The following is a 25,760-nucleotide window of genomic DNA, read 5'->3' as shown; positions in this document are numbered from 1 at the left end:
CAGAGTATGTTCTACGATGGTCGCCCAGAAAGCAATGCACCCCATTTTTTTTCTCAGCGAACAGTATTGGTACAAATGCAAAACTTTAGATATACACTATTTGAATTGTCAGGAGAGTGTGCGTAGCTGCAGCAGTGTTTCGAATTGGCGGCTGTAAGTGATGTATGTTATAAGCAGTGTGTCGTCATTGAATTTCTCACTACGGAGAGAAACTGTTGGGAACATTCACAAACGTTTGTGTACAGCAGGGGTCTTCAAACTTGGTAACTTTAAGACTTGTGGACTTCAACTCCCAGAATTCTCCGAGAATTCTGGAAGTTGAAGTCCACAAGTCTTAAAGTTGCCAAGTTTGAAGACCTCAGGTGTACAGTTTATGGAGAATCTGCAGTCGACAGAAGTACTGTTAGTCGCAGAAGACATTTTGAGGATGACGAAGAGGTGATTCACACAGTGCAGAAATGGCTTTGTGACCAGAACAAGGAGTGGTACCAACAGGGCCAACACGCCCTTGTGTCTCACTGGAGAAAGGCCATAAAATGGGACGGAGATTATGTGGAAAAATAGGGAGTGTAGAAGAAACATCATTCTTTCTTGTGTGTAAGTTTCACAGTGTTCAATAAATAATTGTTGGAGAAAAAAAATGTGGTGCATTACTTTCTGGGCGACCCTCGTACTATTTCCTCTCAATCGCGAAACTTTTACCTTCTGCACAACGAAGGTAACCACTGTTGAGAGCACAAAATTCTGTGCCCCGAAATCCACAGCGCAGAACAGGAGGGTTTCAAAGAGAAGGAGCAGTAGCTCGTGCCCATAGAAGAGAGTACGGCTGAACAACGCACCGTCATCTGAAGGAGAAAGTCACCAGAGACAAAGCTCAGACCATCATGCAGGATAATTCTAATGGTACAACCTCTCCTCCATCTACAGCCTGGATTATGTGAGCCACCCCTTAAAACTAGATCCCCAAACATGATGTTTGGCAAAAGGTATATACAGTAATACCTCGTCTTACAAACGCCTCGTCATACAAACTTTTCAAGATACAAACCTGGGGTTTAAGATTTTTTTGCCTCTTCTTACAAACTATTTTCACCTTACAAACCCACCGCCGCCTTTGGGAGGCCCCGCCTCCAGACTTCCGTTGCCAGAGAAGCACCCGTTTTTGTGCTGCTGGGATTCCCCTGAGGCTCCCCTCCATGGGAAACCCCACCTCCGGACTTCCGTGTTTTTGTGATGCTGCAGGGGAATCCCAGCAGCGCAAAAACAGGTGCTTTGCTGGCAATGGAAGTCCGGAGGTGGGGTTTCCCATGGAGGGGAGCCTCGGGGGAATCCCAGCAGCACAAAAATGGGCGCTTCGGCTGGCAAAAGGGGTGAATTTTGGGCTTGCATGCAATAATCACTTTTCCATTGATTCCTATGGAAAACTTTGTTACATCTTACAAACTTTTCACCTTAAGAACCTCGTCTCGGAACCAATTAAGTTTGTAAGACAAGGTATCACTGTATTTGATGGGATACAAAGAAAAAGAGATAATTTTATTGTTATTTTACTTTAAACATATCAGCATTTAATAGTTATACTGTAGTAGATGATGATTACTCACAATATAAATGTGAACTCCTTTTTTCTTCTACCCTTATTCTTTCGTCTTTTTTTCTTCCTTTCCCCCCCTTTATTTTAGCTCAATTTAAGTTAGAATTTTAAAATGTTTACATATGTTGTTAAATATTTTAGATGTGTTCTTATTTACCACTTTATAATTGATATTTTAACTATTTTATAGACGAGATTTTTTCTTTTCATTTTTTTTTAATGCTTAAACATAAAGATGACTTCTACTCTGAGCGGAGCGACTGTAGCTCCACTAAGTGTTGCATGTTATGTATGTCATGTTTGTCTATGCAATTTAATAAAAATATTTTTTTTAAAACAAACAAACTAGATCCCCATAGAAAGGAACACGCTGAGTACCGTTATAGAGAATCGAGAGATCTCCCTGCTCCTGAAACTCCAAGTCCAGGATCCTCTCGGAGAAAAACTTATCCTTCACTATGTAGTCCATATCTATGTACCGCTAAAGGATGGGGACAGAATGAGAAGTGGTTAGAGAAGGGACCGATTAAAAGGGAAACGATTCTGTAGAGAGGACATCTTATCCAGAGTAAGACAGTGCACATTATGCTTCATTGCACAGTCAGACAGATGTTTGGATTGGATTGGGCAGTTTTATCCAACCAGCGAATCCTTCCCGAGCATCTGGGCTTGGCAGATATGGTTGTTTGACAGGATTCAAGGTCTCCCCACAGGATGTAACGTTCCGAGTCACGCTGCCTTTTGCAATTGACTGGTGGTGATTTTGTCAACTTTTAAAAATCAGTTAGTTTGTCAATATTATTATTATTCTTCCTTTCTTCTTCACCGATGAGCCTAAATATGTTTCAAAAAGAGTTTTAATTCATGCTCTACCTGTACAAAACGGAAATATGGTTATTGAATTTAAAAACTTGTTGTAATTAACAATAAAGAGTAAAGGAAAGAAATACAAATACAATGACTGTATAATAATGATAAATCAACAGAATAGTGACCATTTCCCCCCTCACTTTATCTTTTCTTTCTTTTTTGTAAAACATTCGTCTTTGAGAAGATGGGGATATATGTATTTACTTTACTTTCATCATAGGATTGTTTTACATGTGTCTGTGTTTGTTTATTTTGTCTGTTAGTTTTTATATGAAAATAATTAATAAAGATCCTGTTGACTATCTTTGGCCTCAAGCCATTAAGAACCTATGAAGAGCCATGCTGAATCAGGACAAAGCCCATCGAGTCCAGAATTCTGTGTCACCCAGTGGCCCACCAATTGTCCTTGAGGATCTTGAGCAGAAAGAGAAGGCAAGACCCTCCCTTTCCATTGACCCCCAGCAAATGGTACCCAAGGGAATCCTGCTTGCCTCAACCAACATAGAGGAGGCACTTGGACATCCATTTCAATAACCACCTATGATAAACTTGGCATCCATGAATCTGTCTAATCCTGCCTTGAAGCTCTCCAGGCTGAAAGCTGTCACAACCTCTTCTGGGATCCTCTGGGTGAAGAAACATTTCCCTTTATTTGTCCTCACTTTCTTACCTGTGAGCTTTAGGGAGGGCCCCCTCATCCTAGTATTGTGGGATAGAGAACAGATTTTTTTTCTCTATCCACCTTTTCTATCCCGTGCATGATTTTATACACTTCGATCGAGTCACCTCTTAAACGCCGCCTTTCAAGGCTGAAGAGACCAAGGCATTGCAACCTGGTTGCTTCATTTCCTTGATCATTCTTGTTGCCCTTTTTGGCACCTTTTCCAGTTCCGTTATATCATTTTTAGAGCTCTTTCCCAGATGCTCAGCTCAAGAGAATGACAGCGAACAAATCACCAGCCCTGGAATCAGTTAGTTGTGGTTAGCTCTGGCCCAGCTCCTGCCCCAAGGAATGTGGAGGTGGATGTGGGGGAGACATCCACCTGCCGCAGGCCTGTTTTGCTCCCAGTAGAATCTGCCGACGAAGTCTCCTCTGACCAAGGAAGCGTGAGTGACAGGGAAGAGGGGAGTTTTGTAGACAGCCCAGGAGGAGATCAATCATCTGTATTATCCTTGGATTCTGAACAACAATTAATGACACATCCACGCATGCGTAGAGTGATGCATAGGAGACAACAACTGAAGGATTATTACAAGAGAAAATGAGGCCACCTGTGGTTGGGTGGGGCTGCTGTAATTAGTGCTACAGATAAAAGTGCAGCCTGGTGTGTTAGCTTCAAGGCAGTTTATCTGATTCATTGTTTCGTCAAGATCGTGGTTTTTTGCTGTTCAGGATTGTGTGTGTGGACTCTCTGGACTTTAGAATTGAACTCAATTTCCCAGTTATTGGGTGAGCAATATGATTGCATTTCACCTGTGCCTTGTGTGTACCAGAAAATCCCTTTGACATTTAAAAAGGGAGCTGTTTCTGTTTTTCTGTTTATAAAAACTTTTGGGTTTTCCTTTTATCGTGTGGTGTGTGTCTTCCTGGACTAATTACCCTGTAATTACGGGCGGTTGAAACACGCCGGCAGAACAGAAGCAGTTTACTCAAAGGTGGCTGAAGAGGACTCACATGTTCCAAGAAGGAGACCAGGAACCAATTCAGAGCATGGTAGCCTTTCATCCTCTGTTCATGAAGATCGGGGCGTCTATGGAGTCCTCTCTGGTGCTACAAGGAGAACATTCATGGACTTTAAAAGTTCAAACCTGCCCCTTGGTAGGCACTGGCGAAAAGGGAGGTGGAAAAATTGATTTATTTGACTTGAATCTTCCCTTCGGCAGGGAGAAATGTCAGTTCAATTTTCACCTGCCCGTGTCTGAGAACTCATCTCTAACCCCGGAGGGAATTTTCAATTAGAAAGTGAAGTACAAAGTGAGAAAAGAGGTTGTGCTGTGCTCAGCCGCTGTTCCTTGAAGGGGCTAAACCCAGAAAGTTCAATAAAAACAGGGTTTTGTGGCACCCAAGAGCTAGATAGATTTATAGGAGCATCTGTTTCCACGCTTGGCTACGCAGCATTTGAAGAGGTCCCGTTAAGGCACAAAACCCCTGGCACAATAAATCCAGTATTAAACGCTTCTATGTGTAGGTGGGAATTGCTATTTTTCTCTCTGATCACGCTGGACAAAAAACAAACAAACATGCACAATGTTTTTGCCACTCTTTTATCATTTTTCTCCGTAACCTAAAGATTTTTTCCGTAGCTCTAACTTTCAACAATCCCCATCAATGAAGGAGGGTGGGTGGAGGCGACACAGAGCTACTACACCTTTTAGTAGAAGCTGCCTTCTTACTGCTTCAGGCTAGCTGTGCCCCCTCTCACCTGCACATTAATAATCAATTGCTAATTAATTCGCCCTATTCTCCCCAGGAGTGTCTCAGTGCTGCTTTTACAACAATTTTGTCCCCTTGGAAAAATTACACCTTCTAATTCATGCGGCACGGGGTTCGCTTCCAAGCTAACATGGAAAGAGCGCTTCAGAACTAAAAGGAGATTGAGTTCACCAGCATGAGATGTGACAATATGTATGTCATTGCATCACAATGGTTGCTTCTTAAGTGCATACACGATGCCACGGACATGACAGAAGGAAACGATATCACAATATTGCAATTCTGCATTGGTTGCCGATCAGTTTCCGGTCACAATTCAAAGTGTTGGCTATGACCTATAAAGCCCTTCATGGCATTGGACAAAAATATCTCCGAGACCGCCTTCTGCTGCACAAATCCCAGCGACCAGTTAGGTCCCACAGAGTTGGCCTTCTCCGGGTCCCGTCGATGAAACAATGTCGTCTGGCGGGGCCCAGGGGAAGAGCCTTCTCTGGGGTGGTCCCGACCCTCTGGAATCAACTCCCCCTGGAGATTAGGACTGCCCCCACCCTCCTTGCCTTTCACAAACTTCTCAAAGCCCACCTCTGCCGTCAGGCATTGGGAAATTGATTCCCCCGGGCTGTTTCCACTTTATGTATGGTCTACATGAGATGTATGATTGGTTTTATGTTAAGGGTTTTAAACTTTTTTTAAAAAAAAAATAATATTGGATTTGTACTGGTTTTTTTCTTGTTGTGAGCCGCTCCGAGTCCTTGGAGAGGGACAGCATACAAATCTAATAAATAATAATAATAAATTCGGTGTTCTATTAGTTCAGTGCTTCTCAAATATTTTCTGTTAGCCCTCCCCCCCACCAGGAAGAAGTAAACATTTTGTACCCCCCAACTCTCTGCCTGGATGGTTGTTTGCAATATTTGGCACATTTTTGCTGAAAAAACACAAGCAACTTATCAGCATGATTGGAGTGTAATGTGTTTAAGTGACACCTTTATTTGGTTTCCTGCTAACCGCTGCTAACATTTTTAGACGCAGTCAACATACTGGTCTTCCCTCGTCTCCCTCCGTAGTCACAGTGAAGCTACATATGCTTTGCCATATCTCCTCATCTTAGCTTTCGGGAGACTTAACGTTTGTCTCATGATCTCCGTCTCTCTCCTCCTTTCTTTTCATCCCTGTTAAACATTTTTCCATGCTGTCTCTTAAGGGTTTGTTTTCTGCACTTTGTATCTTCTAAGGAGAAAAATGTTTTGAGTTTCAAGACAGACTTTGTGCACTCACACCGACATTCATTGGGAATGTCTCGGCCTTTGGCTGAGATGAAGTGGGGGGGAATTTCTGCCCCATCATCTCTGGGGGGGCGGCAGATAAGGAAACGGGCCTTTATGAAATGGATCACCGAGTACCTGTGCCCTGAAGGGTGGCTAAATCATTCTTAAGGAAGCTTGGGCAGCGTTTCTGAAAAAGCAATTAAGAAGAAAATATTGCAAGGTCTGCTACCTCCATTAATGAGAGGAGAATTCTGTCATAGAACGTCCGAGTCCGGTCAGTGAGAAACACCTCGAAGGTCTGTACCTCCGAATTGGGCTCCAAGCCCCTCAGGGGGCAAAGGTTGTCCTGGGAAGAAAGGAAAAGTTGTTGTTGTTATTATTATTTCAACAATACAACACAGCAAATTAGATCACTATGCTGGATTTCGTATTTTATCACCAGTCGTGCGCTTCCCAAGCACCTAGAAACAAAGAAGACTGACGGCAGAAAACGACCTCCTGGTCCCTCTAGTCTGCCCTTATACTATTTCCTGCATTTTATCTTACAATGGATATATGTTTATCCCAGGCATGTTTAAATTCAGTTACTGTGGATTTACCAACCACGTCTGCTGGAAGTTTGTTCCAAGGATCTACTACTTAGATCTAGGACTGCGTGATGTAGCGGCGAATTATGTGTGCCGATCCCAGTAAAGAAGCATTTTGCAATTGACAGATGGAGATTTTCTCAATTCCAATGGTTTTCAAATGTCCGCTGAGATCCTTGGGCACTGCGCCCAGCATGCCAAGGACCACTGGGACCACTTTCACGGGCTTATGCCGAGTCGTTGCAGCTTGATTTTCAGATCTTCGTATTTCGAAAATTTCTCTAGCTGCTGCTGTTATTATTATGTTAATACAACACAGCAAACGAGATCACTATGCTGGATTTCGTATTTCATCACCAGTCGGGCGCTTCCCAAGCACCTAGGACTGTGTGATGTAGCGGCGAATTATGTTTGCCGATCCCAGTAAAGCGGCGTTTTGCAATTGACAGATGGAGATTTTGTCAATTCCGATGATGATGATGGTGATGATGATGATGATTATTATTATTATTATTATTATTACCTCCTCCTTCCTGAGATAATGCAGCATAGTTTCCAAGCTCACATCTGCATGTCCATGGATGCTTCTCCCATGGATGTAGAATCCATAACATCTGTGTGTCAAAATGAAGACTGACACCTGCAGGGGTTACAACGAAAGGTCCTCATTACAGAGAAACAAGGATATTTCATTATAGAGAAACAAGGATATTTCATTATAGAGAAACAAGGATATTTCATTATAGAGAAACAAGGACGTTTTCAAACGCATCTGGCTTATTTTAAGAATTAATACATTTCCCTCCCAGAGTGGCTTGGAACACCTTTTAAAAACCGGCCTTTAAAGCAATGTAAATGTGTTTTTTTTTTAATGGCTCAGAGCAAAGGCTTAAAACTTGCAGCAGAATCCCTCAGGCAAGCAATTAAAAGCGGGCACAAATCAGCTGCAAGGGGCTTTAAAAATGAAAGAATTTCCTAATGAACATTCGGCCACGCAAAAAGTGCAAATTAAGATATCCTGAAGGGCAAATTAGCCTCGCTCAGCAAACATTGGGGGGGAGGGGGGAGCCCCCAACTATGGGCTTTTTCATCTAGAACTCCCCATGTCCTCGTTATCACAGCATTATTAATAGGTGCACTACATTATCGCCGCCCGCTTTCCTTGGAAATGTAAGAGCAGGTTGCAACATCTTCGTCTGAGCTGAGATCTGACCTCGAGAGGCAGGAAAGTAGGTAGCGCTTAAACGGAGGAGTGGGTAAGAGAAGCGCAGAAAAGAAGAATCCAGGATCTAGTATCTTCCCTCCGATAGTCTCACCCAGATGTGTGTTGCACTTCTGCTCTCAAGATTGTCAGCCATGACCCTGGGAATCTAACTCTCCACATCTGGCATTGGCCGAGTTGGGAAACAAACCATCTGACCCGAGGTCTTGACTTTGGGTGTATGGGTTTGACTCACATTGCTCAAGGAACAAAGGTCGATGAACTGGTGAATCTTGTCCTCCACAAAGCGTTGATAGAACCCAACGGACACCAATATCTGCAACAGAACCAAGGATACGTGAGGAACCATAAGACACATCAACTCCCCACGAGAATCCAGAGATCCTTCTTGCAAAAATCCCTGCTGGCTTCTTCCAATCAATTGGAACAAGTCAATGCATGTTGAAGTGCCACCTAAGAATAGCGTTTGCATTTTGTGCAAAATACTGGGGGAATAGATAGAATTTAGGAAAGCAGAGTGAGACCCATGGGAAGGGGGAAGGGGGAAGAGAAGAGAAGAGAGGAGAGGAGAGAAGAGAGGAGAGAAGAGAGGAGAGGAGAAAAGAGAGGAGAGAATAAAAGAGAGGAGAGAAGAAAAGAGAAGAGAGGAGAGAAGAGAGGAGAAGAGAGAAGAGAAGAAAAGAAAAGAGGAGAAGAGAAGAGAAGAGAGGAGATAAGAGGGGAGAGGAGAGGAGAGAACCTGCACAATGGCCACCGCCAGCCAAACAGAAGCAGCAATCCCAAAACGAAGAATTGGGCTCCAGGGAGCTTGGTAGGCATTTGGTTCAGGCTGCAGATTGACATCCAGGTCTCTTGATGCAAGGTTTTTCAGTCCCACAACCTGTGGATGAATAGAAGCCAACATCATTCCCATGTGGAGACCCCTTCTCTTCATCTATGGCTCGCCAGGGGACTCTGGGTAAGTATTTATAGTCCACAGCTATACAGTTTGGACTGAAAATGTCAGGCTAGGAAAGGACATCAGAATTTTAGGTGGCTTCCCAAAGGGACTGGACAAGGGCACGAAGGAAGCACAGGCTGTCGGTTTGGTCCAGCCAGGTTTTTCCCTAAGAGGATGGAGGAGAAAAACCACCAGAACAGACCAGTGAAAACAGGAGCTTCTGCCGTCAAGAGGAGATTCTAAATTTCTCTATTGAGCTAACTCTCTAGACCTGCAGACTCTTTCCCAGGGCTGCCGATAGAAATCAGCAGAGCTCAGCATAGTTTGGCCCGCACTGTGTCTTGCGACTGACCTCCAAAAGCAACACAACTGCAAACAGCTGAAGCGAAGGATGCACCTTCCGGAGTGTCTGGATTTCATTCCACTCGTTGGCGATCAGAAAAGTCCTCCAGGCACTCACGGACGAGGCTGGACCTCCTGCAATGGGGTGGGGTGGAGAAGGAGGGCCCAGGCAAGCAAAGAGAAAGATGAGCTTTTATTGGAGGAATCTGCACGTGCCTCTCATGTGCTTTTGATCAATTGCAAGGCTTGGCACTCTGGAGACCCCTGGAGATTTTGCTGTTCGCTCCTCTGCCTCCCCAACAGCAAATTATGTGATGTGACACTGCCCTTGTTTAGGGGTGAGCAGCATCCTTTACCCAGCATCCTTTACCCAGGCTAAGAGCGAGCGCAGTGGGTCAGACCTGCTCACCCGGTCAGTTGGAGAAACCCCATGTGACAAAACCCCAAATGTCTCTGGACATTTATTCACCACCCAGGATGCAAAAAGAGGGAGACCAGAGGAGACTCTTTTTGGACCATGTATACAATGAACATGGTATAAACCAAAGCAATGATAAATGATAACCTTTCGTTGTTGGTTTTGCCTTCGGCTTCTCCCAGTCTATCAGGAAGATGGAGACCATTAGCTGGGTGATCAGAAGATGTAAGAGATCAATGCTCTGGAACAAAAGCATCCACAGGGAATTTGGGAGATATTATGTATTCATTTTTGTCTTTTGATCATCTAAGGCAAGGTTTCCCAGCCTTCAAGATGTTTGGACTTCAACTCCTAGAATTCCCCAGCATATTTTAAGAATGTGACCTCTCCTACAGCTATTTGCAAGCCCTACACCCTGAGTATCTTCCAAAGAGGATCAGAGCTTATGTTCTGTTAGTATTCTTCATTAAACAGTTGGGTTTGCAATATATAAACAAGCTAACAGTGAATATATGTTTGTATTGAAGTACTATAGCTTCAAGAGGCAGTGTTGCAAATTACCATAAGAGGGAGCCAGAGAGCATGATTCTGTCTCTCTGCTCTCTCTGTTCTTTCTGCTGATTCACTGTGACTGATGTAGTAAATTCTGTACTAGTTTGATGGATTTGTAAACTGTAACGTATGCCTGATATGTAAGACAAAGACATTGTATTGATAGATATTGACTGTTTAACTTGTCTGTGCTGTTTTTAAAATTAAACACTATTTTATGCACTTTAATGTGTCTGTCTTATATGACTAAATAATTACTCCTACCTCCTGGATATCTGCTGGAATCCCACATTTTCCTCTGGGCATGTCCTTGATAACTCAAGGGTTCTGCACATTCCTGAACATTATTATTATTATTATTATTATTATTATTATTATTATTATTATTATTATTATTATTTATTAGATTTGTATGCCGCCCCTCTCCACAGACTCGAGTCGGCTCACAGCAGTGACAAAAACAATATACATTGACAAATCTAATAATTCAAAATCTAAAATAATACTTGTACATTTAAAAATCTAAAAGCAAGGAACCCCAATATAAAAAACATACATACAGTCATATCATGCACTAAAACTACATAGGCAGGGGGAGATGTCTCAGTTCCCCCATGCTTGACAACAGAGGTGGGTTTACGAAAGGCAAGGAGGGTAGGGGCAGTTCTAATCTCTGGGGGGAGCTGATTCCAGGGGGTCGGGGCAGCCACAGAGAAGTCTCTTCCCCTGGGTCCCGCCAGACAACATTGTTTGGTCGACGGGACCCAGAGAAGACCAACTCTGTGGGACCTGACCGGTTGCTGGGATTCGTGCGGAAGAAGGCGGTCTCGCAGATATCCTTGTCCGGTGCCATGAAGGGCTTTATAGGTCATAACCAACATGTTCAACTCTAACGCCTAAGACTAAGGCAGTGGAAATTTGCACAAGGCTTTTTTTGAGCACTAAACTGCTTCCCTTTGGGTCAGATAATGGGTATGACAGATGAGCAATCCTGGCAACAGGTAGCAGAGGATCCTGTCCTTCAAGAGGACAATGGTCAGTTACTTTCAACTGCTGCCAAGAAAACAAAATGACACAACTGCCAGGCGGCATATCAAGAATTAAGCTGGACTTGGCAGAAGTTAAGAAGGTCAAATAAAATCAATAGTGCCACAAAGAATTAAGCCGTGGTGGAAGCGCTTCTGTAGTAATGAGATGCTATTTTTTTCACCTTGTAAAATTGTTGGGTTTTTTTTTTTCATTTATTAATCAATTCTCGAGCTCCAGCAGTTTCGGACAACATGCTGTAAAATATGGCTTGGTGGAAAAGGTTTTTTTAAAAATCAACTCAGTTTTCATCTTAATATGAAGGCTGCCTGGAGCTGTCTGGACAAAAGTGCATGACAAAAGTCACAATGTTGTCCTCTCCAATTTTCTTATGGGGAAGTTCCACCAAGCCAGACCAGAAAAGCAGCCTGGGCTAGTGTTTTTCAACCTTGGCAACCTTAAGATGCGTGGACTTCAACTCCCAGAATTCCCCCAGCCAGCAACAGGAGTTGAATTCTGGGAGTTGAAGTCCACACGTTTTGTCACAGTTGAAGAACACTGCTCTAGAGAATGAAAGTTCTCCAAGACATCATCATCATAATAATAACAACAACAACAACAACAACAACAACAACAACAACAACAACAGAAGAGTTGGAAGGGACCTTGGAGGTCTTCTAGTCCAACCCCCAGCTTAGGCAGGAAACGCTACACTACCTCAGACAGATGGTTATCCAACATCTGCTTAAAAACTTCCAGCATTGGGGCATTCACAACTTCTGGAGGCAAGCTGTTCCATTGATTAATTGTTCTCACTGTCAGGAAATTTCTCCTTAGTTCTAAGTTGCTTCTCTCCTTGTTTAGTTTCCACCCATTGCTTCTGGTTCTGCTCTGTGGTGCTTTGGAGAACAGCTTGACTCCCTCTTCTTTGTGGCAGCCCCTGAGATATTGGAAGAGTGCTATTATGTCTCCCCAGGTCCTTCTTTTCATTAAACCTGCCATGCCCAGTTCCTGAAACCATTCTTCATATGTTTGAGCCTCCAGTCCCCTAATAATTTTTGTCGCTCTTCTCTGCCCTCTTTGGTCGCATCGTGGTGACCAAAACTGAAATTCCAAGTGTGGCCTTACCAAGGCCTTATAAAGTGGCATTAACCCTTCACGTGATCTTGATTCTCTCCCTCTGTTCATGCAGCCTAGAATTGTGTTGGCTTTTTTGGCAGCTGCTGCACACGGCTGGCTCTTATTTAAATGGTTGTCCACTAGGACTCCAAGATCCCTCTCACAGATACTACTGTTGAGCAATGCACCACATATACTGTGTGTTTTGTTTTTGTTGCCTAAATGTAGGACCTCATTCCCCAAAGGCCCAGGTCTTTTATGCAATCTCTTTTCAACCTTTCCTCACCTTCAAAAGCAAAGCACACAACGCATAGACGATAAAGTTGGTTTCTGCTTGGCTACCAGCAGCTGGGAGTGTAATTGCCACCGTAGAAAACTGCTGACCCTATAGGGGGAAAAAAGCCAAAAACAGATGAGATCTTTCTGCTTGTGAGGTTCTACATCCCTCAGCAGAAACCTTATTATTATTATTATTATTATTATTATTATTATTATTATTATTATTATTATTATCATTGTGGTTGGCAGGATCCTCTTCCACTTCGAGAAGGAAGCCCCAATCTGTTTGCCAACGCCACATAATGCAATATTCACTCAAAGTAATTAAAAATAAACCAATGGAACACTGGATGCCACCACACCTGCTCACACACCGCCATGGATCCTTGATTACCTTGAAAACGATCAGCCAGTAAACACCAATTCCCAAAGTGACCATGAAAAAGACATTTGCCAGGGATCCAACCAAGCAAGCAAAGAACTTCAATATGGTCTGAAAATAAAAATAAAAGATTTAAACGGGAATAAAAATCGGAATCCAGGGAGAGCCGGCGTGAAGAAAAAGTAATTTTGCAACACTCGCTTTTTGCTTTTTTAAAAAATACCGTATATCAGGCACAGTCTAAGCAAAAACAACTCGTGTCCCCAGCATAGTTCCCTCTAAGCTGAGCAGTGAGCAATCGCTCACTTAAAAATCATCATCAACTCAGAGTTTTCCAAACCTGCCCAGAAGCCGAGAGGGAAAGAGTGAGAGGGAAGGAGAGAGAGAGGAAGAGAGGAAGAGAGAGAAACAGATAGAAAAAAGAGAGGAAGGAAAAGAGAAAGAAAAAGAATGGTAGTAAGGAAGAGAGAAAGAAAATCAAAATCTAGTTTGAAACTAGCTCAACTATTTAAGTGGCATTTTGATATTGATAGAGTTGCCCTATTATGAGCTCACTGTTATAGACACACAGTGCAGTATTTTATTTTGAAATTCCCTGAGGCAAAACAGGGTGGGTTTATTTATTTATTTATTATTTCTGTGCCGCCCAGTCCCGAAGGGACTGCCGCTCAGACACTATACTTTTCCGCCCACCCCCCAAAAAAATTAGAGGGAACACTGGTCCCCAAGTGAAGCCCTAAATTCTGAGGGGCGACCCATTTTCCAGACGTTCGAGATCAAAAAGGTGAATTTCATCCTTACCACGAAATCAATGTTCTGCAGACGAGATCGCCGGGCCCAACTGCTGGTTTCCAACAAAGAGTAGAGGACGGCAAGAAAACCCAGGACCCCAAAGGAGATCTGTGCACAGACAATCTGTGTGTCATTCCCAGCAGATGGATTAATTAAGCTGCTTTCCACAGTCATTTCAGATCTGTAAGATTATCCCTAAAAACCTCCCGAAGGATCTTTTGGGAACAAGCGGATTAAAAGAGTCAATAGCCTTCTTTCATCTATGGTGGTTATGTCCAGAGACAAGAAAATATTGGGAAAAAATAAATAATTGGTTGTGTCAAATAATAAATACAGAAATGGAATATACACCAGAATTTTTTCTACTGGGTATTATGAGAGGGACTTATCCTAAAAATGTAAAATATTTAAGCTTGCATATAACAACAGCGGCAGGGATTGTATTTGCACAGAACTGGAAAAACCCGCAAATACCTGAAGACAACGAGATCATCAGGAAAATATACGACTGTGCAGAGATGGACAGATTGACAATGGAACTCAATAATCGAAAAGAATCGGACTACTATGAAATCTGGACGAAATGGTACCAGTGGACAAAAAAAAGAAACTCAAACTAAACATTGAAATAAAACATCAAGAAATCTAAAAGCAATCAAAAGATAATGTTGATAGGAATGTATATATGATGTAGATTCATCTGTAAATACGATCATGTATTGTTTTTTTTTAAAAAATGGAAAATTTCAATACATTTTTTTTTAAAAAAGAGTCAATAGCTCAACTGCCCTTCTTCAACTTAGAGGACTTCCAGTTGAGTGGACTTCAACTCCCAGGATTCCACAGCCTCGCTGAGATTTCCAGGAGTCCAGAAGGAGTCTAGAACTTTTTGGGAAGGGCTGAAGGGCAATGGGATATGGGCCAAAGGGTTGAAAGCATCTTCCTGGGTGAGTTGTTTTCCCAACAGAGATGGGGCCATTCTCTTAGTGAGAAGAACAAATGCTCTTCAATAGAAATATGAGTTATTACAATGAAGATCCTTGCAGAAAGATGAGTAATTTTAGCATTAGGATGGGGTCTGCTCTCTAAAACAGGGGTCTCTCCCACCTTCGCAACTTTAAGACTTGTAGACTTCAACTCCCAGAATTCTGGGAGTTCTGGCAAGTCTTAAAGTTGCCATAGTTGGAAACCCTGCTCTAGACTTCAACTGGTTGTTGCTTTTATATTTCTTTCCAGCATTTGTCTTTGCAGGAAAATCAGCCAAAAAATCCTTAAATCAGGGATGGGTTCCTATGGATATGGCCAGGTACGCAGAACCGGTAGAAAAATGTTGATTTTTTTTTCTTTTTCCCCCCTTCTTTGCTCTGCGTATGTTTTTCCTATTGCAGTAAATGAGGTTAGAAGAGCTGTGAGTGTGTGTGTGTGTACATACACATACAGTTTATATAGTAGATAATGTATATTTTTGTGTGCCTGTGTGCAATATGTTTGTACACACACGGCATATATGCATAGAATAAAATAGTAAATTGATAGGGAAATTGCATCTGTTGGAGGCGAGGAGAGGCCAGGCACCCTAACCCAAACCCTTGACATGAATGACATCAAGTTGGCCACCTTTAAGCCAGTCACAGGACCTTTAAGCCACCCCAGTCACATGACCATCAAGCCACTCCCTCCTGGTCACATGGCCAGCAAGCCACACCCACAAAACAAACCACGCCCACAGCGTGGTATTTTTAAAAATGCAGCCCTTCATTGATGGTGTCTCTAAAACAGGCTGGGTCTCCAACCTTGGCAACTTTAAGACTTGTGGACTTCAACTCTCAGAGTTCTGGGAGCTGTGAGAAGTCTTAAAGTTGCCAAAGTTGGAGACCCCTACTCTAAACCTCAACTGGTTATAGCTTTTATTTTCTTTCCACCATTTGTCTGTGCGGGAAAATCAGCCAAAAAAACCCCTTAAATATTCAACAGAAGCCAAAAATCTTGCCCTGGGCTTACTCACATCCGTTGCCAGCTGAGTTGATCCAGGACTCTGATTGTAGGAGACTGAAAAAGACACCTGCAAAGCCAAGTGACAAAAGCAGGTATGTCTACAACGAGATGTCCACAAAGCTGGAGAGCAGGGAAAGCCGGAAGCCAAGGGTGAAGGGAAGTAAGAAGTCCACACACACACCCAACCTGAAATGGATGCCCCCCTCTGCTTTTGGATGTTGGTGGCAGTTCCCACCGCACGGACTCACCTGGGCAGCTCCTGAAATTCGGTGTGTTGAGTACCTGACGGTCAAAAAGAAAGGTGGATGTTCTCCAGGGACAGTGGTTGGTAGGTGGACACTGAAAAGGCAGGAAGAACAATGGTGGTTGGTTTTGAGGGAAGGAGGGATGGAGGAAAAATGAAGGTGAAGAGTGCCACTTAAGTTTGATTTAATTTGATTTGATTTATTGGATTTCTATGCCGCCCCTCTCCAGAGACTCGGGGCGGCTAACAACAATAATAGAACAGTATACACAATAATCCAATAGCAAAAACGATTAAAAACCCATTCATATAAAAACCAAACATACATTCAGACATACCATGCATAAAATTGTAAGGGCCTAGGGGGAAAGAGTATCTCAGTTCCCCCATGCCTGTCGGCAGAGGTGGGTTTTAAGCAGCTTACGAAAGGCAAGGAGGGTGGGGGCAATTCTAATCTCTGGGGGGAGTTGGTTCCAGAGGGCCGAGGCCACCACAGAGAAGGCTCTTCCCCTGGTCCCGCCAAGCGGCATTGTTTAGTTGACGGGACCCGGAGAAGACCCACTCTGTGGGACCTAACTGGTCGCTGGGATTCGTGCAGCAGAAGGTGGTCCCTGAGATAATCTTGTCCGGTGCCACTTAAGTTTCCGGGCAGCTCCTGAGACAGAGATATTTGGGGTACCAGCAAAGTAACACGTCTACTAGATAGATACCACGGACGTTCCTACTCACTGCCAAAGAGACAGCTGGGAGAAAATTAGAATAAAGACAGGATCACTTAACCAACTACTAGCCACTGTTCTTCCTCCCTTTTTTCCTTATTTTCATTATTTCTATTCACAAGATGTGATATCCAGCCCTTTTACTACCTCTAGTAAAGGAGAGAACACCACTACTTCTTACGCTTAGGAAAGTCTCCCCAACACCCAATCAAAATCTGCTTCCTTGTGATTTGAGTCGTTGCTTTTGGTTCTGTCTTCTGGAACAAGTTCAGCTTGTCTTCTACACTAAAGTCCTTCAGGTGCTTGATTGAATATGGTCATCGCGATCTCTCCACCATCCTCTCTCCTCCAGACTAAACTTACCCAACACCTTCAACTGATCCTCCTCAGAATTTTCACCCATTTTGCTGATTCTTCTCTGGATGTTTCACTCATGCCCTCATCACCTCAAGGCTCGACTACTGTAATGCTCTCTACATGGAGCTACCTTTGAAAAGTGTTCGGAAACTTCAGATCGTGCAGAATGCAGCTGCGAGAGCAATCATGGGCTTCCCTAAATATGCCCATGTCACACCAACACTCCGCAGTCTGCATTGGTTGCCGATCAGTTTCCGGTCACAATTCAAAGTGTTGGTTATGACCTATAAAGCCCTTCAGGGCACTGGGCCAGGTTATCTCCGGGACCGCCTTCTGCCGCACGAATCCCAGTGACCGATTAGGTCCCACAGAGTGGACCTTCTCCGGGTCCCGTCAACTAAACAATGTCGTTTGGCGGGACCCAGGGGAAGAGCCTTCTCTGTGGCAGCCCCGGCCCTTTGGAACCAACTCCCCCCAGAGATTAGAATAGCCCCCACCCTCCTTGCCTTTCGCAAGCTTCTTAAAACCCTCCTCTGTCGTCAGGCATGGGGGAATTAAGATATTCTTTCCCCCTAGGCTTCTACAATTTATGTATGGTACGTTTGTATGTATGATTGGTTTTAACATAAGGGTTTTTAGCTACTTTAGTATTGGATTGTCGCATGTTGTTTTTAGCACTGTTGTTAGCCGCCCCGACTCTACGGAGAGGGGCGGCATACAAATCCAATAAAATGAAATGAAATGAAATGAAATCTTCTTCAATATCCTTTCTAAAAATGTGGTGGGCGATATTCTACAAGCCCCAGGCAACCTCCACCCTTAATCAGGCCTTGGAAAAAGCTATTTTTTTTTACCTGAGCAGCAGTTCCTTTGCCACGGTAACAAACGCTGGAGCATTTGACAAATACCCTTTTCTACTTGAAAGCCCATCGACCAGAAAGAACCTCCGGAGCGCTCGATTCAACGGGGTTGCTAAACATCAAAACAAGATACAAGGGGAACGATTTTAGCAAAGGTCCCGGAGTTGTTCTTTCAACACAAGCCGAGCAGAACGGCTTCTGAGAAGTTGTTTAATATCGGTAAGGTCAGAAAGGGGTCCAGCTATTTTGCAGGGGCTGAAATGAAAATTGCAAAACTTGCGAACCTCCAACGCACATTCAGACATGGCATTGATGAAATATGGAAGGAATTTTATAAAAAAAAAAACAAGAGGAAACTGAATATTACAAAGCATGGGATAAGGTCTATGATTGGTTGAACAGAAGATTGAGGAATAATTATATAACGGAAAATATTATATAGAACTAAATAGCTAAAAATCTGTAAATAACAGGAAATATGTTTCGTTGTAGGATATGGTTTGCAGAGGTTTTTCTCTGGAAACTTCTGATACGAGCGGAGTGGTAATAGCTCCTATTTTTTCTTATATGTTTGTCATTTTCTAATATGTATGTTGGTATCTTGTTTTGTTTTAATAAAAAAAAATAAAAGAAAAAAAGAAAGAGAAAGAAGGAAGGAAGGAAAGAAGGGAAATTAAGAAAAAGAAAAAAGAGGAAGGAAGGAAAGGAGAAAGAAAGAAAGAAAGAAAGAAAAGGAAGGAAGGAAAAGAAAAAAGAAAAATTAAGAAAAAGGAAGACAAAGAGCAGAAGGAAGGAAGGAAACAGAATAAAGCTATTTAAAGGGACACTATGTTAAACAGGTATAAAGAAGATGGTTATGGTAGAAATTATGAATGAGAATATATACACAAGTGTAGAGGGGAAAATGAGGCTTTAGATGAAGCCAAATAAAAACTGGTGGTATCAAATGTTGTAAAAAAATATAAATGATAAATGGTTTAGCTGTCAAGATAGACCGCAAGTGGGAGGGGGGGAGTATTTGTTATATATTTGCAGGGGTTTTTTCTTTTTATTTTACTTCTTTCCTTTCCTTCCCTTTCCTTTTCTGTGTTAAATGTTTGTTTGTGCCAAGACAAATGTACAATACAAGATTAGTTTATAGAATATGAATAAGATACCAGAGATTATGTACGGCCTTTTTTAATTGTACACTGCCCCCCAAAAAGAGGGAACCCTTAAACAATGCAATATATCTCCAAGTCAATCCAACTTCTGTGAAATCAAACTGTCCACTTAGGAAGCAACACTGATTGACAATCAATTTCACCTGCTGTTGTGCACATTCAACTTTAGACAGAACAAAGTATTCCATGAGAATATTTCATTCGTTCAGCTCTAGGATGGGTTCTTTGAGGGTTCCATTTATTTTTTTTGAGCAGTGTATATAAATTCAATAAAACTTTTTTGTTAAATAAAGGAGAAGAAAGAAACTACAAAACTGAACCGGTGAACCTCCAAGGCACATTCAGACACGACATTGATGCACACAACTTGTTGAAAGCACATCTACGGCTGCATTTTTACAGATTGTGGGGAAAGGCTGGGGTTTGAGAAGGGAAACTTTTTCAGCCTTGGTAGAAGAGTTAAATGTCGGTTGGCGGGCCCCAGGGGAAGAGCCTTCTCTGTGGCGGCCCCGACCCTCTGGAACCAACTCCCCCCGGAGATTAGAACTGCCCCTACTCTCCTTGCCTTTCGTAAGCTCCTTAAGACCCACCTGTGTCGTCAGGCATGGGGGAACTGAGACATCTCCCCCGGGCATATACAATTTATGAATGGTATGTGTGTATGTATGTGTGTTTAGAAAATGGGGTTTTTAAAATGTTTTTAGTAGAAATTTAGATTTGTTATAAATTGTTTTTCACTTTGTTGTGAGCCGCCCCGAGTCTGCGGAGAGGGGCGGCATACAAATCTAAATAAATAAATGAATGAATGAATGAATGAATGAATGAATGAAAGGAAGAGATGAATGAAGGAAGCCAAGTTTTCAGAAGGTGGGTGGGGAGCATTCCAGCAAATGCCTTAATAATAATGTAGGTTTCAATGACAATGCATTCGAGGTAAACCTAGAAAGCCCCAAAGGATTGCTTTACCTGGATTGTTAGTCACTACTGCGGGGTTGCTTATAGGAACAGGCCAGAGTTGGGGGTTCCCCTTCTCATCTTCAAACTGCAAGAACATCTCGTAGAAGATGGGTTCTGGAGTCCTTTGCAGCAGGGCAGAGACATCAAGAGTGCACTAAGAACAGTAAATACCAGGTGGAGACCATGCAATTGACTTCGCTGCGCCTAGTTAAGAGATCTGTTTAAGTGACGCATCTGAGACGGACATATTCAGTTAATCGTTTATAAAGAAGCCACCAAATTCACAACAGGCTGCAAGTGCAAACTGTTGTAATTGAGACGAGCCATGGCGTACTTCTGATCTGCTGAAATAACTAGTTGGACCCACATCTCCCAATTCCAAAGCTTAAGTTGCAATAGAGGCATCACTTACGGACTGTTGGTAGGTGGTTCCCATGGTGAAAGCAGCATCCAGGATCTTCTGGCTGTTTGGACAGAGCTAAACGTAGCAAAGGGAAAAGGGGATGCAACCTTTTAAAAGTATCTCAAATGGATTCGTGGAAGATAGAAATGGAGGGAAGAAGGGAGGGAGGGAGGGAGGGAGAAAGGAAAGAGGGAGGGAGGGAAGAAAGGGGAGAGGAAGGTGGAGAGGAGAATGAATGGAAGGAGGCATAAGGGAAGATGGAGAGAGGAAGGGAGGAAAGGAGGAAAGGAGAGGGAAAGGTGGAGAGGAAGGAAGGAAAGAAAAGAAGAAGTGGGGAATGTGGAGAGAGGAAGGAAGGAAAATGGGGAGGAGGAGGGAGGGAAGAAAGGGAAACAGGGAGGGAGGGAGGGAAGGGGAGAGGAAGGTAGAAAGAAGAATGGAAGGAAGGAAGGAGAAGGGAAAGTGGAGAGGAAGGAAGGGAAGGAGGGAGAGAGGGAGGGTGGGAAGAAATTATCTTAGTCTATGTTTGCATTGGGCATTGTGAGGAGTGGGCCACATTTAAAAGATAAAAGTAATTCATTTACCTGAAGTGTTGCTCCTTTTACATCCTGCCAACCTAGGAACTTTCCCCGGGCATCGTACTGAATAACCTTGAAGTCCATCTGCAGAAAACAAAAACAAATTCAGTGGTCACTAGGTCCGGCGTTTGAAGAAGTTCTCCCTGACTTCATCAAGTTGGTCCCTCCAAATGTCTGCTCCACTTAGCTAACATGTCTGGCTGGGGAATTCTGGGAATTGAAGTCCATCCATCTGAAATTGGCCACCACTGAGAAACATTCGCGGGAGTTGGGGGATCTGCCTCTACTTGCCTTCGAATGCTTCCCAAAAGCCACAGAAGGGAAAGGTCTGGTGGAGCTACCGTACCAAAGCTTTGGGAGATCTTGGCTCCTAAAAAGAAAATGCATTCATGCTTTAAAGAAGATGGCCAAAGCCCAGTGGACCTTCTGAAGAGACAAGGGTCAGCTGCAACCCAGAGAGACATCACAAAGTCACTGCGCCAGAGATGCACCCTTGGTATCGTCTGCATGATGTGTAGGACACCAACTTCTCCCTGAGATGCCACCCCTGGAGCTGGAAAGGCAGCGCTGGAGTTACTTACTTGGCCTTGGTGTAAAGATCGTAAGACCTGGTTTGCAAAGAGAAGGCTCTGAGGATGACCATGTTGGTGAGCATTTGACACGCCGTTGCGTTGCAGGTTTTCTAAGGGGAATAACATAAAGTATTGTTACAATATTCATGAACTAGGCAGAGCAACTAAGTCAGCCAATAGGAGCTAAACACTTCTGAATCTGTGCAGAGAATTGAAACTGAAAACTTAAGCTTAAGGCTGGGCGTGGCTCACCCCACTCTGCTCTCTGTCTTCTCTGTACTCTCAGCCCACTCTGTGTTTGTCTGCTCTGCTGAAATGAAACTAATTCTCCTGCTTCTATTTACTTGAAGAAATAATCTACTTATGGTATCATATGTATGTATGTACATATACTGTATATATATATATACGGTCTTGGTATATTCGGGTTTCTTCCCGTGTAGGATTTAGAAATTTCTGGCGACGTTTCGACGAGGTCCCACTCGTCATCTTCAGGCTGGTGCTTCTGTCCTTGTACTAGGGCGAACACAGCGAGACCTGAGCTGCCTTCCTTCTATAAATACTGGTGGCTGGGTGTGGTTTGATGGCTCAGCAATTGCCTGCTTTGTAGAAACTTCCTGGTGAGTCAGTGGGGTAAGACCAGGGGTCGTTGATGTAACTGAGGTATGCTGATTAGTTAATGATTGTGGATTAGGCGTGATATCCTGAGTAGTTGGAGCTTGCAGGCTACTTGGTTGTTTTGCAATGTAATTTTAGATGCTTTTTTAACAAATCTAATAAATTATTATTATTATTATTATTATTATTAAAAACAAGGCTAGAAGTCATTTGTATACTTGTTTATTTTAGGGTCTTTTTTCTTTCTTTCCTTTTTTGACTTATGGGAAAATCCTTTATAAATAAAAAGACTTAAGTCAAGGGCATGAAATCTTGCTTATATGCAGCAGAAATCCACCCACCTCGCATGCTAGGAAGCTCCCGTCAAGGAACTCAGATTCCCAGAAGGAGTCAGTGGGAATACTGCTCTGTAAATACAGGGAAGAGAAAGACCATGTTAATTTTTTTTAATGCTTCTGCCTCCATCCCCAAGGAACAGCCCAAAACAGAACCTCTTACACAGTCAGGGCATGGAGGACGATGGGCATCTCCAACGGGGTCTTTTGATCCAGGCTTGCAAACACAACTCAAACCTACAAGGAGGGAAACTGAGTCAAGGCAGGGCTTCTAGAAGCTACTTGCTCACTGTAGAGGTCCCAGGGGTTCACTGAAAACATAGATTGATAAATTGGCAGTCAAGTTAGAAGAACCTGTAGTTGACCCTCACTCTGTCAAGGACCTTGGAGTACTCATATCCAATGACTTACATGGTAGAGCCCACTGTAACCACATTGCCAAAAAAGCACTAAGAGTTGTTAATCTAATCCTACGCAGCTTCTTCTCTGGCAACACCGCTAACCACACAAAACATTTGTTAGACCAATTCTAGAATATAGCTCACCTGTCTGGAATCCGCATTGCATATCAGACATTAATACAATCGAGAGAGTCCAGAAATATTTCACAAGAAGAGTCCTTCACTCCTCCTCCCGCAACAAAATACCTTATTCCACCAGACATGAAATACTGGGATTAGACAATTTACAACTACGTCACCTCCGAACTGTTCTAAAATATAGTTCATCAAATCATATACCAAAATGTCCCTCCTGTTAATGACTACTTCTCCTTCAACCGCAGCAACACACGAGCAGGTAATAGACTCAAACTCAATGTAAACCGCTCTAAACTCGACTGCAGAAAATACGACTTCAGCAACAGTGGATCAATGCCTGGAATGCACTACCTGAGTGTGATTTTTCCCCAAACCCCAAAAGCTTTAACCCTAGGCTGCCTACCGTTGACCTCTCCCCCTTTCTAAGAGGTCTGCAAGGGCCATGCATAAGCAGACCACTGTGCCTAACATCCCTGACCTATTGTCCTCTTTTATTGCTACTCCTTTCTTATCTTATGTTTATACAAACTACTACTATCCTATATATGTTTGACAAGTAAATAAATGAGTAAAGAAGGAAGGGAGGGAGGGAGGATGGAAGGAAGGAAGGAAGAAAGAGAGAAGGAAGAGAGAAGGAAGAGAGAAGGAAAGAAAGGGAGGAGGGAGGGAGGAAAAAAGAAAGAAAGAAGAGAGAAGGAGAGAAAGAAAAGAAGGGAGGAAGGGAGGGAGGGAGGATGGAAGGAAGGAAGGAAGAAAAAAGAAAGAAAAAAGAGAGAAGGAAGAGAGAAGGAGAGAAGGAAAGGAAGGGAGGAGGGAGGCAGGAAAAAAGAAAGAAAGAAAGAAGAGAGAAGGAGAGAAAGAAAGGAAGGGAGGAGGGAGGGAGGAAAAAAGAAAGAAGGAAGGAAGAAGGAGAGAAGGAGAGAAAGAAAGGGAGGGAGGAGGGAGGGAGGAAAAAAGAAAGAAAGAAAGAAAAAAGAGAGGGGGAGGGAGGGGGGAGGAAGGAAAGAAAGAAAGAAAGAGAGAAAGAAAGAAAGAAAGAAAGAAAGAAACTCTTATCTGAGTAAGTGAACTTTAGCATTTCAAAGAAATCAGGAATACTAACAGTTCAACTCAGTTGAAAAACATCACTGTAGAGCCCATCTGTAATGCACCAGCTGATGCCTCTTTCAATGGGCATCCCCCCACTGTGCCTGCTTATTCTCTTGTAATCCCTTTCTCTCCAACGCATGCAAATGCAAACATTAACTCCCTTCATGGAAATTATCCCAGCCACTGAGTTAGCATTCCAAATGTTGGGGTCAGGGTCACAGGATTACGACCCACCTCACTTAGCGATGGCATTGCCCTTCCCGATTCTCGTCGCTAAACAATTCTTGTCGCTACTTGTACCCAGAGGGGGGCTGCTAAGGGGGAACGGTGAGGTGTGCTCGCCCCCGTGGCTCTGAGTGCTGGCAGAGTCCAGCGCGATTATGCCACTGCACCTGGGCAGGTAGTGAAATTATGCACGGACACGCAGGTGTGCCTTTGGCCCAGGTGCAGTAGCAGAATTGCGCCGGACTCCGCTAGCACTCAGCGCCATGGGGATGAACACACATCCACTGTTCCCACTTAGCATCCCACCTCTGCTTGTACCCTTGTGGAATATACTGTACACTATAGGGGGAAAACCCTTTTAGGTTTAAGCTACAGAAACAGCTCAACACGTCTCTTACTACTATTGAAGTAGCGGGGAAGGGGGAGGCGAGCGAGGAGGGGACTGCAGCAGGATCCTGCCACAAATCAAACGCCTCCCCCGCCAATCTGCAATTAGCCGTGGCACATCATTTCATGCTCACTGCACTAACCCCAAGGGCATGCTCAGGATGCACCAATGCGCTTCCTTTCTGCAGAGCTGGCATTTTGCTAGCGATAAACACAGCGGCTAATAACTCATTAAGGCTTCTTGTTGGTGGGGCTTCTTCGCGAAAGGGAAGTGGGTGGAATTTTTCCACCCAGAGAGTTCCTACATTGCAGTTTTAGTGCTGGGCGCATACTCCCCCTACCCCTTTCCCCTGCCCCCTGCCCTCCGTCCATTCCCCACTCACCCTCAGGACTCTGGATCCGCTCTGGGGCACAGGAGCTGCACTGGCCAGTCTCAAGATGGAAGAATTGGTCAGGCCCACATCTTTCAGGAAGGCTGGAGGCGGCCCGCCCGTCCCTTAGACCCAGTGTGGAGCCCTGCAAGAGATTAAGAAACAGGAGGAGGAGGAGAACAACAGAGCTCTTCAAAATTGGCATTTTGGAGGAAGCTCGCAATAGGGGTTGGGGCATTCCACTCCCCACAGATTGACCCTCTGTGGGGCAAGAGGATCAGGAGAGCGTTTACAAGGCACTGCTTTTGTCTCGATCCAGGTGTATCCGTAGTAACCAAACACAGGTGTGGCTTCTTAGGAGCTGCAGCGAGGCGTCTAGCTTTCACTCACCTGCCGTTTTAAACTTTTGGACACTGTCTGTGGCCAGACTCGGCCACGGAGACAAGGCATAGCAACAGCATTTAGACTTATATACTGCTTCACTATGCTTTTACAGCCCTCTCTAAGCAGTTTACAGATTCAG

At 43.6% G+C, this 25,760-nt stretch overlaps 1 protein-coding gene across 5 annotated transcripts in view; it reads right to left on the bottom strand.

Moving 5' to 3' along the window:
• LOC139172641 (meckelin-like) overlaps positions 1 to 25,760 on the bottom strand; it is a 27,419-nt gene extending 1,659 nt beyond the window's left edge. The window contains exons 1-23 of one of the 5 annotated variants that reach the window (XR_011559903.1): positions 25,250 to 25,752; positions 22,790 to 22,863; positions 22,633 to 22,698; positions 21,683 to 21,783; positions 21,393 to 21,471; positions 21,108 to 21,185; positions 20,533 to 20,598; positions 20,130 to 20,274; positions 17,995 to 18,112; positions 16,069 to 16,159; positions 15,831 to 15,887; positions 13,835 to 13,933; positions 13,046 to 13,144; positions 12,659 to 12,757; positions 9,823 to 9,916; positions 9,268 to 9,392; positions 8,715 to 8,855; positions 8,211 to 8,291; positions 7,277 to 7,393; positions 6,396 to 6,512; positions 4,140 to 4,235; positions 1,973 to 2,428; positions 703 to 845 (exon numbers count right to left, since the gene is read on the bottom strand). Coding sequence is in view for 3 of the 5 variants with exons in the window: in XM_070761853.1 (XP_070617954.1) it covers positions 703 to 845; positions 1,973 to 2,075; positions 4,140 to 4,235; positions 6,396 to 6,512; positions 7,277 to 7,393; positions 8,211 to 8,291; positions 8,715 to 8,855; positions 9,268 to 9,392; positions 9,823 to 9,916; positions 12,659 to 12,757; positions 13,046 to 13,144; positions 13,835 to 13,933; positions 15,831 to 15,887; positions 16,069 to 16,159; positions 17,995 to 18,112; positions 20,130 to 20,274; positions 20,533 to 20,598; positions 21,108 to 21,185; positions 21,393 to 21,471; positions 21,683 to 21,783; positions 22,633 to 22,698; positions 22,790 to 22,863; positions 25,250 to 25,475 (2,415 nt within the window). In the remaining 2 variants the exon portion in view is untranslated. Of the gene's footprint in view, positions 1 to 702; positions 846 to 1,972; positions 2,429 to 4,139; positions 4,236 to 5,859; positions 6,129 to 6,395; positions 6,513 to 7,276; positions 7,394 to 8,210; positions 8,292 to 8,714; positions 8,856 to 9,267; positions 9,393 to 9,822; positions 9,917 to 12,658; positions 12,758 to 13,045; positions 13,145 to 13,834; positions 13,934 to 15,830; positions 15,888 to 16,068; positions 16,160 to 17,994; positions 18,113 to 20,129; positions 20,275 to 20,532; positions 20,599 to 21,107; positions 21,186 to 21,392; positions 21,472 to 21,682; positions 21,784 to 22,632; positions 22,699 to 22,789; positions 22,864 to 25,249 lie in introns of those variants that run through there. The other 4 variants (XM_070761853.1, XR_011559904.1, XM_070761854.1 and 1 more) reach the window with 4 other exon arrangements.

The sequence above is a fragment of the Erythrolamprus reginae genome, chromosome 9 (genome assembly GCF_031021105.1).
Source record: "Erythrolamprus reginae isolate rEryReg1 chromosome 9, rEryReg1.hap1, whole genome shotgun sequence".
Classification (NCBI taxonomy): domain Eukaryota; kingdom Metazoa; phylum Chordata; class Lepidosauria; order Squamata; family Dipsadidae; genus Erythrolamprus; species Erythrolamprus reginae.
Note: the sequence above shows the minus strand (reverse complement) of the source record. Positions and strands in the feature narration are given on the sequence as shown.